Genomic DNA, 14,901 nt, shown 5'->3' with positions numbered 1-14,901 from the left:
GGTATGCAGATCTGGTGGACATGTCATCCTTTCCATCATGGACTCTGCCACTGAGACAGGACCTTCTACTTCAGGGTCCTTTCAACCATCCAAATCTAATTTCTCTGCATCTGACTGCTTGGAGATTGAACGCTTGATTTTATCAAAGCGTGGTTTCTCCGAGTCGGTCATTGATACCTTAATACAGGCGCGAAAGCCTGTCACCAGGAAAATCTTTCATAAGATATGGTGTAAATATCTTCATTGGTGTGAATCCAAGGGTACTCATGGAGTAAGGTCAGGATTCCTAGGATATTATCCTTTCTCCAAGAAGGATTGGAGAAGGGTTTGTCAGCTAGTTCCTTAAAGGGATAGATTTCTGCTCTGTCTATTATTTTGCAAAAACGTCTGGCTGAGGTTCCAGATGTTCAGGCGTTTTGTCAGGCTCTGGTTAGAATCAAGCCTGTGTTTAAACCTGTTGCTCCGCCATGGAGTTTAAATTTAGTTCTTAAAGTTCTTCAAGGGGTTCCGTTTGAACCTTTGCATTCCAAAGGTTCTGCTTTTCAATGTGATTCCCCTTATCTCATTTTCCATGCAGATAAGGTAGTGTTACGTACCAAACCTGGTTTTCTACCTAAGGTGGTATCTAATAAAAATATCAATCAGGAGATTGTTGTTCCGTCACTGTGTCCTAATCCTTCTTCAAAGAAGGAACGTCTATTACACAATCTTGACGTGGTTCGTGCTTTAAAGTTTTATTTACAAGCTACTAAAGATTTTCGTCAAACATCTGCATTGTTTGTTGTCTACTCTGGACAGAGGAGAGGCCAAAAGGCTTCAGCAACTTCTCTTTCTTTTTGGCTAAGGAGTATAATACGCTTAGCTTATGAGACTGCTGGCCAGCAGCCTCCTGAAAGAATTACAGCTCATTCTACGGTAGCTTCCACATGGGCTTTTAAGAATGAGGCTTCTGTTGAACAGATTTGTAAGGCGGCGCCGGCGACTTGGTCTTCGCTTCATACTTTTTCTAAATTCTATAAATTTGATACTTTTGCTTCTTCGGAGGCTATTTTTGGGAGAAAGGTCTTACAGGCAGCGGTGCCTTCCGTTTAAGCGCCTGCCTTGTCCCTCCCTTCATCCGTGTCCTATAGCTTTGGTATTGGTATCCCACAAGTAATGGATGATCCGTGGACTGGATACACCTTACAAGAGAAAACAAAATTTATGCTTACCTGATAAATTTATTTCTCTTGTGGTTTATCCAGTCCACGGCCCGCCCTGTCATTTTAAGGCAGGTGTTTTTTATTTTTAAACTACAGTCACCACTGCACCCTATAGTTTCTCCTTTCTCTTGCTTGTCTTCGGTCGAATTACTGGGGGTTGGCAGTTAGGGGAGGAGCTATATAGACAGCTCTGCTGTGGGTGATCCTCTTGCAGCTTCCTGTTGGGAAGGAGAATATCCCACAAGTAATGGATGATCCGTGGACTGGATACACCACAAGAGAAATAAATTTATCAGGTAAGCATAAATTTTGTTTTTCCATGTGGCCTCAGAACCTCCTATGTGTGTTATGGCAAAGCCCAGTCATGACTGCATGTGGCCTTTCTTGAGGAGTGGCTTTTTTCTTGCAACCCTCCCATACAAGCCACATTTGTGGAGAATTCCTGATATTGTTGTCACATGCACACAATGAGGGATATTTATCAAGCTGTCAACCGCAAATACGCTGGAATTCCGCAGCCTAATTGTGGCGAGCCTGATTCGACCTATATCAAAGCCTACAGACCGGCAAAAGTTGAAATTTGTGACGTAACATACGATCCGCCGGTCTCAATCCGACACAGATCGATGCGTACATCATTACAAATGTTCCAAATACAAAATTCGGCACTATCTGACAACTTTTGCAAGTTATCAAACTTCTAACAGGTACGCTCGCCACTATTCCGGCCCAGCGTACCTGGTTTTCAATCCGCCACCCTGGAGGTCGCGGATGCCATAGGAATCAAAGGGGAGTCTGAAAGCAGTGAAAGCTCATGTTGCCAGATATCCCATTGATTTCTATGGTAGAAAATAAATTACGTTTACACCTAACACCCTAAAATGTTCCCATAGTCTAAACACCCCTAATCTGCCGCCCCTACATCGCCTACACCTACATAATGTTATTAACCCCTATCCCGCCGCTCCCCGACACCGTCGCAACTAAATAAATGTATTAACCCCTACCTCCGCTCCCCGACACTGCCGCAAATAAATAAATGTATTAACCCCTATCCCGCCGCTCCCCGACACCGTCGCAACTAAATAAATGTATTAACCCCTACCTCCGCTCCCCGACACTGCCGCAAATAAATAAATGTATTAACCCCTATCCCGCCGCTCCCCGACACCGTCGCAACTAAATAAATGTATTAACCCCTACCTCCGCTCCCCGACACCGTCGCAACTAAATAAATGTATTAACCCCTACCTCCGCTCCCCGACACTGCCGCAAATAAATAAATGTATTAACCCCTATCCCGCCGCTCCCCGACACCGTCGCAACTAAATAAATGTATTAACCCCTACCTCCGCTCCCCGACACTGCCGCAAATAAATAAATGTATTAACCCCTATCCCTCCGCTCCCCGACACCGTCGCAACTAAATAAATGTATTAACCCCTACCTCCGCTCCCCGACACTGGCGCAAATAAATAAATGTATTAACCCCTATCCCGCCGCTACCCGACACCGCCGCAACTAAATAAATGTATTAACCCCTATCCCACCGCTCGCTGACACCGCCGCAACTAAATAAATGTATTAACCCCTATCCCTCTGCTCCCGGAGCCCACCGCAACTCTAATAAAATTATTAACACATATCCCGCCACTCCCCGACCCCTCCGCAACTAAATCAAAATATTAACCCCTATCCCTCCGCTCCCGGAGCCCACCGCAACTCTAATAAAGTTATTAACCCCTATCCCGCTGCTCCCGGACCCCGCCGCAACTAAATAAAAGTATTAACCCCTATCCCTCGACTCCCGGAGCCCACCGCAACTCTAATAAAGTTATTAACCCCTATCCCCCCGCTCCCGGACCCCTCCACAACTAAATAAATGTATTAACCCCTAAACCCCTGGCCTCCCACATCACTACCACTTACTAAACCTATTAACCCCTAAACTGCCAGCCCCCCACATTGCCATAAACTAAATTAAGCTATTAACCCCTAAACCTAACAACCCGCTAACTTTACATTAAATATTAACACATCCCTATCTTATAATAAATTTAAACTTACCTTTAGAATTAAAATATACTATATTGAACTACTAAGTAACCTACCCTAACTATTATCCTACAATTACATTAAACTATATTAAACTATTAATTAACCTACCCTATTATACTAAAATTACATTAAACTAACAATTAAAATAACTATCGGCTAGATTACGAGTTTTGCGTTATGAGGGTGCGGTACTAACTTGCACATTATTGTCACCGCTCACTTACCTGCAGCGCTGATATTACAGGTTTTTATAAACCTGGCGTTAAAAGACAAGAAGTGAGCGTAGAGCAAAATTGTGCTCCATACCGCACTCCAATACCAGTGCTGCTTAAGTCAGTGGTGAGCTGGTTGTACGTGCTCGTGCATGATTTCCCCATAGACATTAATGGGGAGAGCTGGCTGAAAAAAAGTCTAACACCTGCAAAAAATCAGCGTAAAGCTCCGTAACGCAGCCCCATTGATTCTTATGGGGAAACAAAATTTATGTTTACACCTAACACCCTAACATGAACCCCGAGTCTAAACACCCCTAATCTTACACTTATTAACCCCTAATCTGCCGCCCCCGACATCGCTGACACCTATATTATACTTATTAACCCCTAATCTGCCGCTCCGGATATCGCTGCCACTATAATAAACATATTAACCCCTAAACCGCCGCACTCCTGCATCTCAAACACTATTTAAATATTATTAACCCCTAATCTGCTGCCCCCAACATCGCCGCCACCTACCTACATTTATTAACCCCTAATCTGCTGCCCCCAAGGTCGCCGCCACTATACTAAAGTTATTAACCCCTAAACCTAAGTCTAAACCTAACCTTAACACCCCCTAACTTAAATATAATTAAAATAAATCTAAATAAAAATTCCTATCATTAACGAAATAATTCCTATTTAAAACTAAATACTTACCTATAAAATAAACCCTAAGCTAACATTGTATCTAGCTTAGGGTTTATTTTTATTTTACAGGCAAGTTTGTATTTATTTTAACTAGGTAGAATAGTTACTAAATAGTTATTAACTATTTACTAACTACCTAGCTAAAATAAATACAAATTTACCTGTAAAATAAAACCTAACCTTAGTTACACTAACACCTAACCTTACAGTACAAAACAAACACTAAATAACACAAAATAAAAAACAAATTACAAGATATGATTGCATCAGCCAATAGGATTTTTTCTACCTTAATTCTGATTGGCTGATAGAATTCCATCAGCCAATCGGAATCTAAGGGACGCCATCTTGGATGACGTCACTTAAAGGAACCTTCATTCGTCGGGAGTCGTCGGAAGAAGAGGATGCTCCGCGCCGGATGTCTTGAAGATGGACCCGCTCCGCGCCGGATGGATGAAGATAGAAGATGCCATCTGAATGACGACTTCTGCCCGTCTGGAGGACCACTTCTCCCGGCTTGTATGAAGACTTTTCCCGGCTTCGTTGAGGACTTCTCCCGGCTTCGTTAAAGACTTCTCCCGGCTTCGGTGACGATGGATGTCGGCTCTTCAAAACTGTAAGTGGATCTTCGGGGGTTAGTGTTAGGTTTTATTAAGGGTTTATTTGGTGGATTTTAGTTTTAGATTAGGGTTTGGGCAGCAATAGAACTAAATGCCCTTTTTAAGGGCAATGCCCATCCAAATGCCCTTTTCAGGGCAAGGGGAGCTTAGGTTTTTTTAAGTTTGGGTTTTATTTGGGGGGGTTGGTTGTGTGGGTGGTGGGTTTTATTTTATAGGTAAAAGAGCTGATTTCTTTGGGTCAATGCCCCGCAAAAGGCCCTTTTAAGGGCTATTGGTAGTTTAGTTTAGGCTAGTTTTTTTTTTTTATTTGCTGGGGCTTTTTTTTATTTTGATAGGGCTATTAGATTAGGTGTAACAATCAATCAAGGGAGCATACAGGTGTAATGTGAAAAGATGTAATATAGGTGCAAATATATCTCCCATGGAGCCAAAAGTGTAACTTCTCAATCAACTAAACGCACCTTTCCCATCCAAGGAAGACTAGATTGCAGTTCCACCTTTGTAATTTATGTGTTAACATGTAAATGTGGGGTCCAATATTTAGGACGTACTATTAGAAAGTTGAGAAAGAGGTGAGGCGAGCATTTTAGGAACATCATTAAAAATAGTACCAAACATACGCCTAGATTACGAGTTTTGCGGTAACAGGGGTGCATTGCTAACGAGCCTTTTTTTCACCGATCTCTTAAAACAACCCTGGTATTACGGGGTTTTTTAAACCCGGCGTTAGCCGCAAAAAGGTGAGCGTAGAGCAAAATTTAGCTCCACATCTCACCTCAATACCAGCGTGGCTTACGGTAGCGGTAAGATGGCTAAACGTGCTCGTGCACGATTTCCCCATAGGAAACAATGGGGCTGAGCCGGCTGAAAAAAAACCTAACACCTGCAAAAAAGCAGCGTTCAGCTCCTAACGCAGCCCCATTGATTCCTATGGGGAAATTAATTTTATGTCTACACCTAACACCCTAACATGAACGGCGAGTCTAAACACCCCTAATCTTACACTTATTAACCCCTAATCTGCCGTCCCCGACATCGTCGCCACCAACATTATAATTATTAACCCCTACTCTGCCGCTCCGGACACCGCCGCCACCTACATTATCCCTATGAACCCCTAATCTGCTGCCCCCAACATCGCCAAACCCTATATTATATTTATTAACCCCTAATCTGCCCCCCCAACGTCGCCGCAACATAACTATACTTATTAACCCATAATCTGCCGCCGCCAACATCGCCGCCACTATAATAAAGTTATTAACCCCTAAACCTAAGTCTAACCCTAACACCCCCCCTAATTTAAATATAAATTAAATAAATCTAAATAAAATAACTACAATTAAATAAATTATTCCTATTTAAAACTAAATACTTACCTGTAAAATAAACCCTAAGCTAGCTACAATATAATTTATAGTTACATTGTAGCTAGCTTAGGATTTATATAAATCCTAACCTAAATTACAATTACACCTAACACTACACTATCATTAAATTAATTACCTAAATTAACTACAATTAACTACAATTAAATAAAATAAACTAAAGTACAAAAAACAACAAACACTAAATTACAGAAAATAAAAAATAATTACAATTTTTTTAAACTACTTACACCTAATCTAATCCCCGTAATAAAATAAAAAAGCCCCCAAAAATAATAAAATTCCCTACCCTATACTAAATTACAAATAGCCCTTAAAAGGGCCTTTTGTGGGGCATTGCCCCAAAGTAATCATCTCTTTTACCTGAAAAAAAAAATACAATACCCCCCCAACATTAAAACCCACCACCCACACACCCAACCCTACTCTAAAACCCACCCAATCCCCCCTTAATAAAACCTAACACTACCCCCTTGAAGATCACCCTACCTTGAGACGTCTTCACCCAGCCGGGCACAAGTGGACCTCCAGAAGGTCAGAAGTCTTCATCCGATCCGGGCAGAAGAGGTCCTCCAAGCGGCAGAAGTCTTCATCCAGACGGCATCTTCTATCTTCATCCATCCGGAGCGGAGCAGGTCCATCTTCAATCCAGCCAACGCGGAGCATCCTCTTCAAACGAAGTCCAAGCGAAGAATGAAGGTTCCTTTAAATGACGTCATCCAAGATGGCGTCCCTTGAATTCCAATTGGCTGATAGGATTCTATCAGCCAATCGGAATTAAGGTAGGAAAAATCCTATTGGCTGATCCGATCAGCCAATAGGATTGAGGTTGCATTCTATTGGCTGATTGGAACATCCAATAGAATGCAAGCTCAATCCTATTGGTTGATTGGATCAGCCAATAGGATTGAACTTCAATCCTATTGGCTGATTTTATCAGCCAATAGGATTTTTCCTACCTTAATTCCGATTGGCTGATAGAATCCTATCAGCCAATCGGGATTCAAGGGACACCATCTTGGATGACGTCATTTAAAGGAACCTTCATGCTTCGCTTGGACTTCATTTGAAGAGGATGCTCCGCGTCGGCTGGATTGAAGATGGACCCACTCCGCTCTGGATGGTTGAAGATAGAAGATGCCATCTGGATGAAGACTTCTGCCCCTTGGAGGACCTCTTCTGCCCAGATAGGATGAAGACTTTGGACCGTCTGGAGGACCACTTGTGTCCGGCTGGGTGAAGATGTCTCAAGGTAGGGTGATCTTCAAGGGGGTAGTGTTAGTTTTTTTAAGGGGGGATTGGGTGGGTTTTAAAGTAGGGTTGGGTGTGTGGGTGGTGGGTTTTAATGTTGGGGGGTATTGTATTTTTTTTCAGGTAAAAGAGTTGATTACTTTGGGGCAATGCCCCGCAAAAGGCCCTTTTAAGGGCTATTTGTAATTTAGTATAGGGTAGGGAATTTTATTATTTTAGGGGTTTTTTTTAATTTTATTACGGGGATTAGATTAGGTGTAATTAGTTAAAAAAAATTGTAATTATTTTTTTATTTTCTGTAATTTAGTGTTTGTTGTTTTTCATACTTTAGTTTATTTTATTTAATTGTAGTTAATTTAGGTAATTAATTTAATGATAGTGTAGTGTTAGGTGTAATTGTAATTTAGGTTAGGATTTATTTTACAGGTAAATGTGTACTTATTTTAACTAGGTAGCTATTAAATAGTTAATAACTATTTAATAACTATTGTACCTAGTTAAAATAAATACAAAGTTGCCTGTAAAATAAATATAAATCCTAAAATAGCTACAATGTAATTATTAGTTATATTGTAGCTAGCTTAGGGTTTATTTTATAGGTAAGTATTTAGTTTTAAATAGGATTAATTTATTTAATTGTAGTAATTTTATTTTGTTTTATTTAAATTATATTTAACATTTGCCTTCTTAGAGGGGTGTGCAATTTTCACATAACCCCTCTGGAGAGTATCCCATTTTTGAAGGGGTCCAATATATACACCAGACTCCGCCAAAGGGAGACATATTGGATTTTTAAATTTGGGAGCCTTTTTCCAGAGCTTAAATGAAAATATAGATATGGCCGCATTCTAAATATCTAGATGAAATATGTAATCCCTCGTCTTTATATGGACCAATGTTTTGATAATAATCCATACACATTAATAATATTTTTAATATAGCATATAGTACAATGGGGTCAATTAGTTTAGTATATTACCCAATATCATCAGGTTTTATTGTTTGTTTTAAGACTCTCACTAAATAGTGAGTTATCATAGTCAATGCAATTTATTTTTTAGTTCACATTAGTTAGTAACATTATATCTTTAGGTTAAAATTATCACATTCAGTATGATAGTACTACCATTTTGGATCACAGCCCCTCCCCTTTTATATGTCCCTTTTACCCAATTATTGGATCACAGGAGCACTCAGAATACTTATAGGTCTTATATATAGGACTATTTTTATTTATATTTATGTTTATTTTCACATTCATCTCCATTACATATGCAATAAACTATATATTTATTATTCAAATATAGGAGCAATTCACATAAAGTGTTGACCATATATATAGTCACAGAAACTTTAGACATAACTGTTATTCAATACAAACTGTAGTATATAATCAGAATCACCAGACATATTAATATATCTATGCTCATATAATCCTATACTAAATGATCACATATATAAAATGATCATATTTAGGTACACACATGTGTTAAGGTTGTTATTTCAATATTACAACACCCCATAAGGGATATTATGGGTCAAAATCTACTCAACATTTTGAGTACATTTTAAAATTAAAATCCACCCAATAAACCCTTAAAAAAAAACTAACACTAAGCCCCGAAGATCCACTTACAGTTTTCGAAGACCGGACATCCATCCTCATCCAAGCGGCAGAAGTCCTCAGCGAAGCCGGCAGAAGTCTTCATCCAAGTGGGCCGAAGTCTTCATCCAAGCAGGCAGAAGTCTTCATCCATCCGAGCGGCTCCATCTTCAAGACATCCGGCGCAGAGCATCCTCTTCTTACGACGTCTCTTGAAGAATGAAGTTTCCTTTAAATGACGTCATCCAAGATGGCGTCTCTTACATTTCGATTGGCTGATAGAATTCTATCAGCCAATCTGAATAAAAGGGGAAAAAATCCTATTGGCTGCTGCAATCAGCCAATAGGATTGAGCTTGCATTCTATTGGCTGATTGGATCAGCCAATGAAATGAAAGCTCAGTCCTATTGGCTGATTGCAACAGCCAATAGGATTTTTCCCCTTTAATTCCGATTGTCTGATAGAATTCTATCAGCCAATCAGAATGTAAGAGATGCTATCTTGGATGACGTCATTTAAAGGAAACTTAATTCTTCAAGAGACGTCGTAAGAAGAGGATGCTCTGCGCCGGATGTCTTGAAGATGGAGCCGCTCCGCGCTGGATGGATGAAGATAGAAGATGCTGTCTGGATGAAGACTTCTGCCCGCTTGGATGAAGACTTCTGCCGGCTTCGCTGAGGACTTATGCCGCTTGAATGAGGATGGATGTCCAGTCTTCGAAAACTGTAAGTGGATCTTCGGGGGTTAGTGTTAGGTTTTTTTAAGGGTTTATTGGGTGGGTTTTAATTTTAGGTTAGGGACTTTGGGCAGTAAAAGAGCTGAATGCCCTTTTAAGGGCAATGCCCATACAAATGCCCTTTTCAGGGCAATGGGGAGCATAGGTTTTTTTAGATAGGTTTTTATTTGGGGGGGGTTGGTTGTGTGGGTGGTGGGTTTTACTGTTGGGGGGTATTTGTATTTTTTTAACAGGTAAAAGAGCTGATTTCTTTGGGGCAATGCCCACCAAAAGGCCCTTTTAAGGGCCATTGGTAGTTTAGTGTAAGCTATGTTTTTTTTTTATTTTGGGGTTTTTTTTTTATTTTGATAGGGCTATTAGATTAGGTGTAATTAGTTTAAATATTTGATAATTTATTTTGTGTAACTTAGTGTTTTTTATTTTGTGTAACTTAGTTGTTATTTTTTTGTAACTTAGTAATTTTTAATAGTAGATTTAAATATCTTGAGTAGGGTTAGGTTTTAAAATATGTAATTTAATTATTTTAATTCTTAGTTTAATGTAATTTTAGTATAATAGTTAGGGTAGGTTAATTAATAGTTTAATATAGTTTAATGTAATTTTAGTATAATAGTTAGGGTAGGTTAATTAATAGTTTAATATAGTTTAATGTAATTGTAGGATAATAGTTAGGGTAGGTTAATTAGTAGTTTAATATAGTTTATTTTAATTCTAAAGGTAAGTTTAAATTTATTATAAGATAGGGATGAGTTAATATTTAATGTAAAGATAGCGGGTTATTAGGTTTAGGGGTTAATAGCTTAATTTAGTTTATGGCGATGTGGGGGGCTGGCAGTTTAGGGGTTAATAAGTTTAGTAAGTGGTAGTGATGTGGGAGGCCAGGGGTTTAGGGGTTAATACATTTATTTAGTTGCGGTGGGCTCCGGGAGCGGAGGGATAGGGGTTAATACTTTTATTTAGTTGCGGCGGGGTCCGGGAGCAGCAGGATAGGGGTTAATACTTTTATTTAGTTGTGGAGGGGTCCAGTAGCGGAGGGATAGGGGTTAATAACTTTATTAGAGTTGCGGTTGGCTCCTGGAGCAGCCGGATAGGGGTTAATAACTTTATTAGAGTTGCGGTGGGCTCCGGGAGCAGCGGGATGGGGGTTAATAACTTTATTTAAGTTGCGGCGGGGTCTGGGAGCGGCGGGATAGGGGTTAAACATTTAATTATAGTGGCGGTGTTTAGTGACAGGGTATAAATAAAGTTGCGAAAAAGCCAAATAGCAGCGAGATCGATGACTGTTAGTTAACAACAATCTGCTGTTCATCGCCCTGTACTTGGGGCGTGTTTTTTTGCCGGCTTTTTTTATAAATAAGGAGAGCGTATTCAGGTCCGCGGCCGCGATGTTAGGCGAGTTTATTGGTGCCGTCGAATGCAGCATAGTTAACGACTTAATAATTCGGCCTCAGTGACCACTCTTTGTCATAAATTCCTGCAACTGCTTCATAGTTGCTGTGGGCCTCTTGGTAGCCTCTCTGAATAGTTTGCTGCCTGGCTCTTTCATCCAGTTTGGTGCAACGTCCTGATCCAGAGAGGGTCTGTGTTGTACCAATACCTTCCACTTCTAAATAATAGAATTCACTGTGCTTCTAGGCATTAATAGAGCCTTTGATATTTTCTTGTATCCATCTCTTGACTTGTGCCTGTCCACAACATTATCCCAGAGATCTTTTGACAGTGCCTTGTCACCTATAGTTGATTGTTTGCTTTAGTTGCACTACCAGGGACTGAGATGCTCCAGGAAAGCTTGTTTCATGCTGGGCTAATCAATATGCCCACAGCTGATCACAGTTAAAGGTCAAATGGTTTTGTGTGTGCCGTTGAGAAGATGATTAGCTACACCTGATTGAGTTTACAAGTGATTTTAGGAGGGGTGATCCTTTGTCCAACTCAGTGATTCTGTTTTTGAATTGTCTTTATTTTTGCCTGACATGTTGGTGTTGTATCTTTCACTTGGTTGTTTTAAGTTGCACTGAGTAATTGCAAATGGATAAACAAAAACTGTGCCTGTCTTTATTTTAGGCTGCAAAGCAACAAAATGTGATTATTTTCAAGCGGGGGTGATTCTTTCCAGTACCCACTGTACAATTAAAGTTATCCATTTACCCCTTGCTGCAGTGCATTTTTCTGCCATTTGTGTCCAACAATGCAAATGATTACCATTTTATTGTGGTTACATGCATGTTGGCAAGATATTTACCGTCCTTAAAGTGCACCCAAAAATGTTTATATCTAATAATTCAATGCACCCATGCACATTTCATTTATGACCTTTCTATCCCTTTAACAGGCAATTTTCATCTCTGTACATTGAGTTGTTGGATGCTCTTCTATGTGGTTAATGGGTTAGAGTAAAATCAATTAGTGCTTTTTTCTCCCACAGATGGGACAGTCTGGATATGGTTGTGTTTCCAGGCACTTAATCACATCACATGGCACATCGTAGCACAACATTGGTAAGGGAAACCCATTGTGTGTGACTCTGGTGTGCCTTCAGAATACTGCTTCTGCTGCCTGACCCTAAGCATACAGTTCTGCTAATCCTTTCTTCTTCCTGTGTGTGCTGCAGTCTCTTGTGTATCTACAACTGTGCTGCATATATATTATTCTTCCTGAGACACGTGTCACTTTATCAAGCTCCATACGGAGCTTGATGCCCCGTGACCGCTGCTCCATAACCTGTCCACCTGCTCTGAGGCGGCGGACAGAAATCAACCCAATCAAATACGATCGGGTTGATTGACACCCCCTGCTATCAGCTGATTGGCCGCAAATCTGCAAGGGGCGGTATTGCAAAAGCAGTTCACAAGAACTACTGGTGCAATGATAAATTTATCGATGTGGGGCGGACATGATACGCTACACATTAATAAATTGACTCCACAGCCTTCACTCTGTGGCTTAGGCCAGTACTCGTATCTCTGTGGGCTCAGTTCTCTACTGTTTTATATAAGAAGTACGACACTTGTCTCCTCGGCTGCACTCAGTTTGTTTCTTCTATGACTACTCTATGATCATGTGGATTATATCACATGGGATAATTCTCACTGATCCCATTAGAGGGACCTTTACTCAATCCAATCCTTATAAATAAAGATGTTACAAACAAATGAACCTCTTTGAGTTTTCTTAGCTAAGAGCATGCATATTCTTGTTTTTAATTTCTAAATTAGGGTTAAAAGAAGAACAATTATTAAAAAAAACTCACCGCATCAGGAGTAACCTCTCCTGCAAGAGAATGATGAAAAACTATGTCAATAACTTGCAAATTATATTTGTGGGGATTATATGGTGTCTTTAATGGGACAATAAACACGTTTACTTTTGTGTCTTTGCCATGCTTAGAGAACACAAAAAGTTTAAAATGCTATAATTTGTCTAAACCAGTTGTCTGATTAGCAGCATTTGCTGTTAACAAAATTTGCTCTTTGGTCTCTCTAGGGTGGGACAAGCACAGTGTTTACACAAATACAAGAGCTGTTAAATGTTTATAAAGTTTAAGACCATGGATTAAAATAGTAATGTAGCTGTAACTTACTAATGTTGTAGGGGCTTGTCGATATGTCTTAGAAAGGTCCACCAAGTCCATTAGCAAGTCAGAATCATTTATGTTCATGGTTATAGGAGCTTGTTGATATGTCTTAGAAAGGTCCACCAAGTCCATTAGCAAGTCAGAATAATTTATGTTCATGGTTATATGAGCTTGTAGGTATGTCTTAGAAAGGTCCACCAAGTCCATTAGCAAGATATAATCATTTATGTTCACGGTTGTAGGAGCTTGTAGGTATGTCTTAGAAAGGTCTGCCAAGTCCATTAGCAAGTCTGAATAATTTATGCTCATGGTTGTAGGAGCTTGTAGGTATGTCTTAGAAAGGTCCACCAACTCCATTTGCAAGTCAAAATCATTTATGTTTATGGCTGTAGGAGCTTGTAGGTATGTCTTAAAAAAAGTCTGTCAAGTCTATTAGCAAGTCAAAATAATTTATACTCATGGTGAAGGCAACTGTTTCTCTAAACTTCTAAAGTATTGCCTTAAATGTTGTAGTTGTGCCAATTTAACCCTACCTTGTCCTTCTGCAGAATCTAGATCAGACATTCTGGGTGGTGGGACAAACTCAGGAGGAGCCAACTCTTGAATCCTTTGGGGTGGGGCATCACCTCCCTCTGGGTGCAAGTGTAGCGTGAAATCACTCTGTGCCTGAATCGTAAGCGTTTGGTGGGACATCAGTACATGGTAGCCTTTTCCAGCTGGGCAAATCTCAGCGAAGGATGCTGGGAACAGACAATTTGAAGAGATGGTGGAAGTGAGACAGAAAGATTAAAAGTAGCAAAGATGGTATAGATGGAATGTGAGAGGGGAGGCAATATAAAGAGAGAGGTAAAGGCTATGTAGATAGAAAGAGTGGGGCAAATACTATATAGATATAAAGTTATGAGCAAAGATAAGGAAAGTGATGAGAAATTAGATAGAAGAATTGTATAAGTAAATTAGATGGATATCAGCTGTGAGGTATTGGGAGGTAGGAATTCTATTTTAACCTTGACTTTGTCATATATTTGCAGTTTTATTAAACGTCTAAATCATCATATTGTTCATATACCCAGTTCCAATCTTAGTGGGCCACTCATTTGTGTATAAGCTGCATGCATGTGCTCTTCCATCAACCATGCTTAAGCAAGGAGTGTACACATCGGTCTGCCTCTATATGCTTTGAGATATGCACACAGGAAAATATAAAATATCCTTTTTATTGCATTTAAGTTCAATCAAATATAAGGATGGGCAAATGTTAACACATTAATTTGTTTGTACAACATTCGTTTTATTTAATGCTATCTTTAAATTTGTATTTGATTCAAAAATTTCTAATTAGAATATTGCTTCATTTAAATCAAATTATGCAATATTTGAGTTAGAAAAATTTGAAACTATAAATTTTTAATCGTATTTCTAATGCTCTTTTTAAATGTAATATTCAAATCAATATATTTCTATCTATTATGTAGCAATATACTAAATTCCTACCACATGAACTATTTGAAATTTTGAATGTGGATATTCAATCTAATTATGAACATTCAAAAACAAA

General features: G+C 39.4%; 1 protein-coding gene across 1 annotated transcript in view; it reads right to left on the bottom strand.

The window, feature by feature from the left end:
* The window catches only part of LTBP3 (latent transforming growth factor beta binding protein 3), a 262,324-nt gene that overhangs the window by 155,515 nt on the left and 91,908 nt on the right, over positions 1 to 14,901 (bottom strand). The window contains exons 8-9 of the mRNA XM_053719982.1: positions 13,877 to 14,083; positions 13,020 to 13,039 (exon numbers count right to left, since the gene is read on the bottom strand). Of these exons, the coding sequence (XP_053575957.1) occupies positions 13,020 to 13,039; positions 13,877 to 14,083 (227 nt within the window). The remainder of the gene's footprint in view (positions 1 to 13,019; positions 13,040 to 13,876; positions 14,084 to 14,901) is intronic.

The sequence above is a fragment of the Bombina bombina genome, chromosome 7 (assembly GCF_027579735.1).
Source record: "Bombina bombina isolate aBomBom1 chromosome 7, aBomBom1.pri, whole genome shotgun sequence".
Lineage (NCBI taxonomy): Eukaryota > Metazoa > Chordata > Amphibia > Anura > Bombinatoridae > Bombina > Bombina bombina.
The sequence above is the reverse complement of the archived record's forward strand: the minus strand, read 5'-3'. Positions and strand labels throughout refer to the sequence as shown.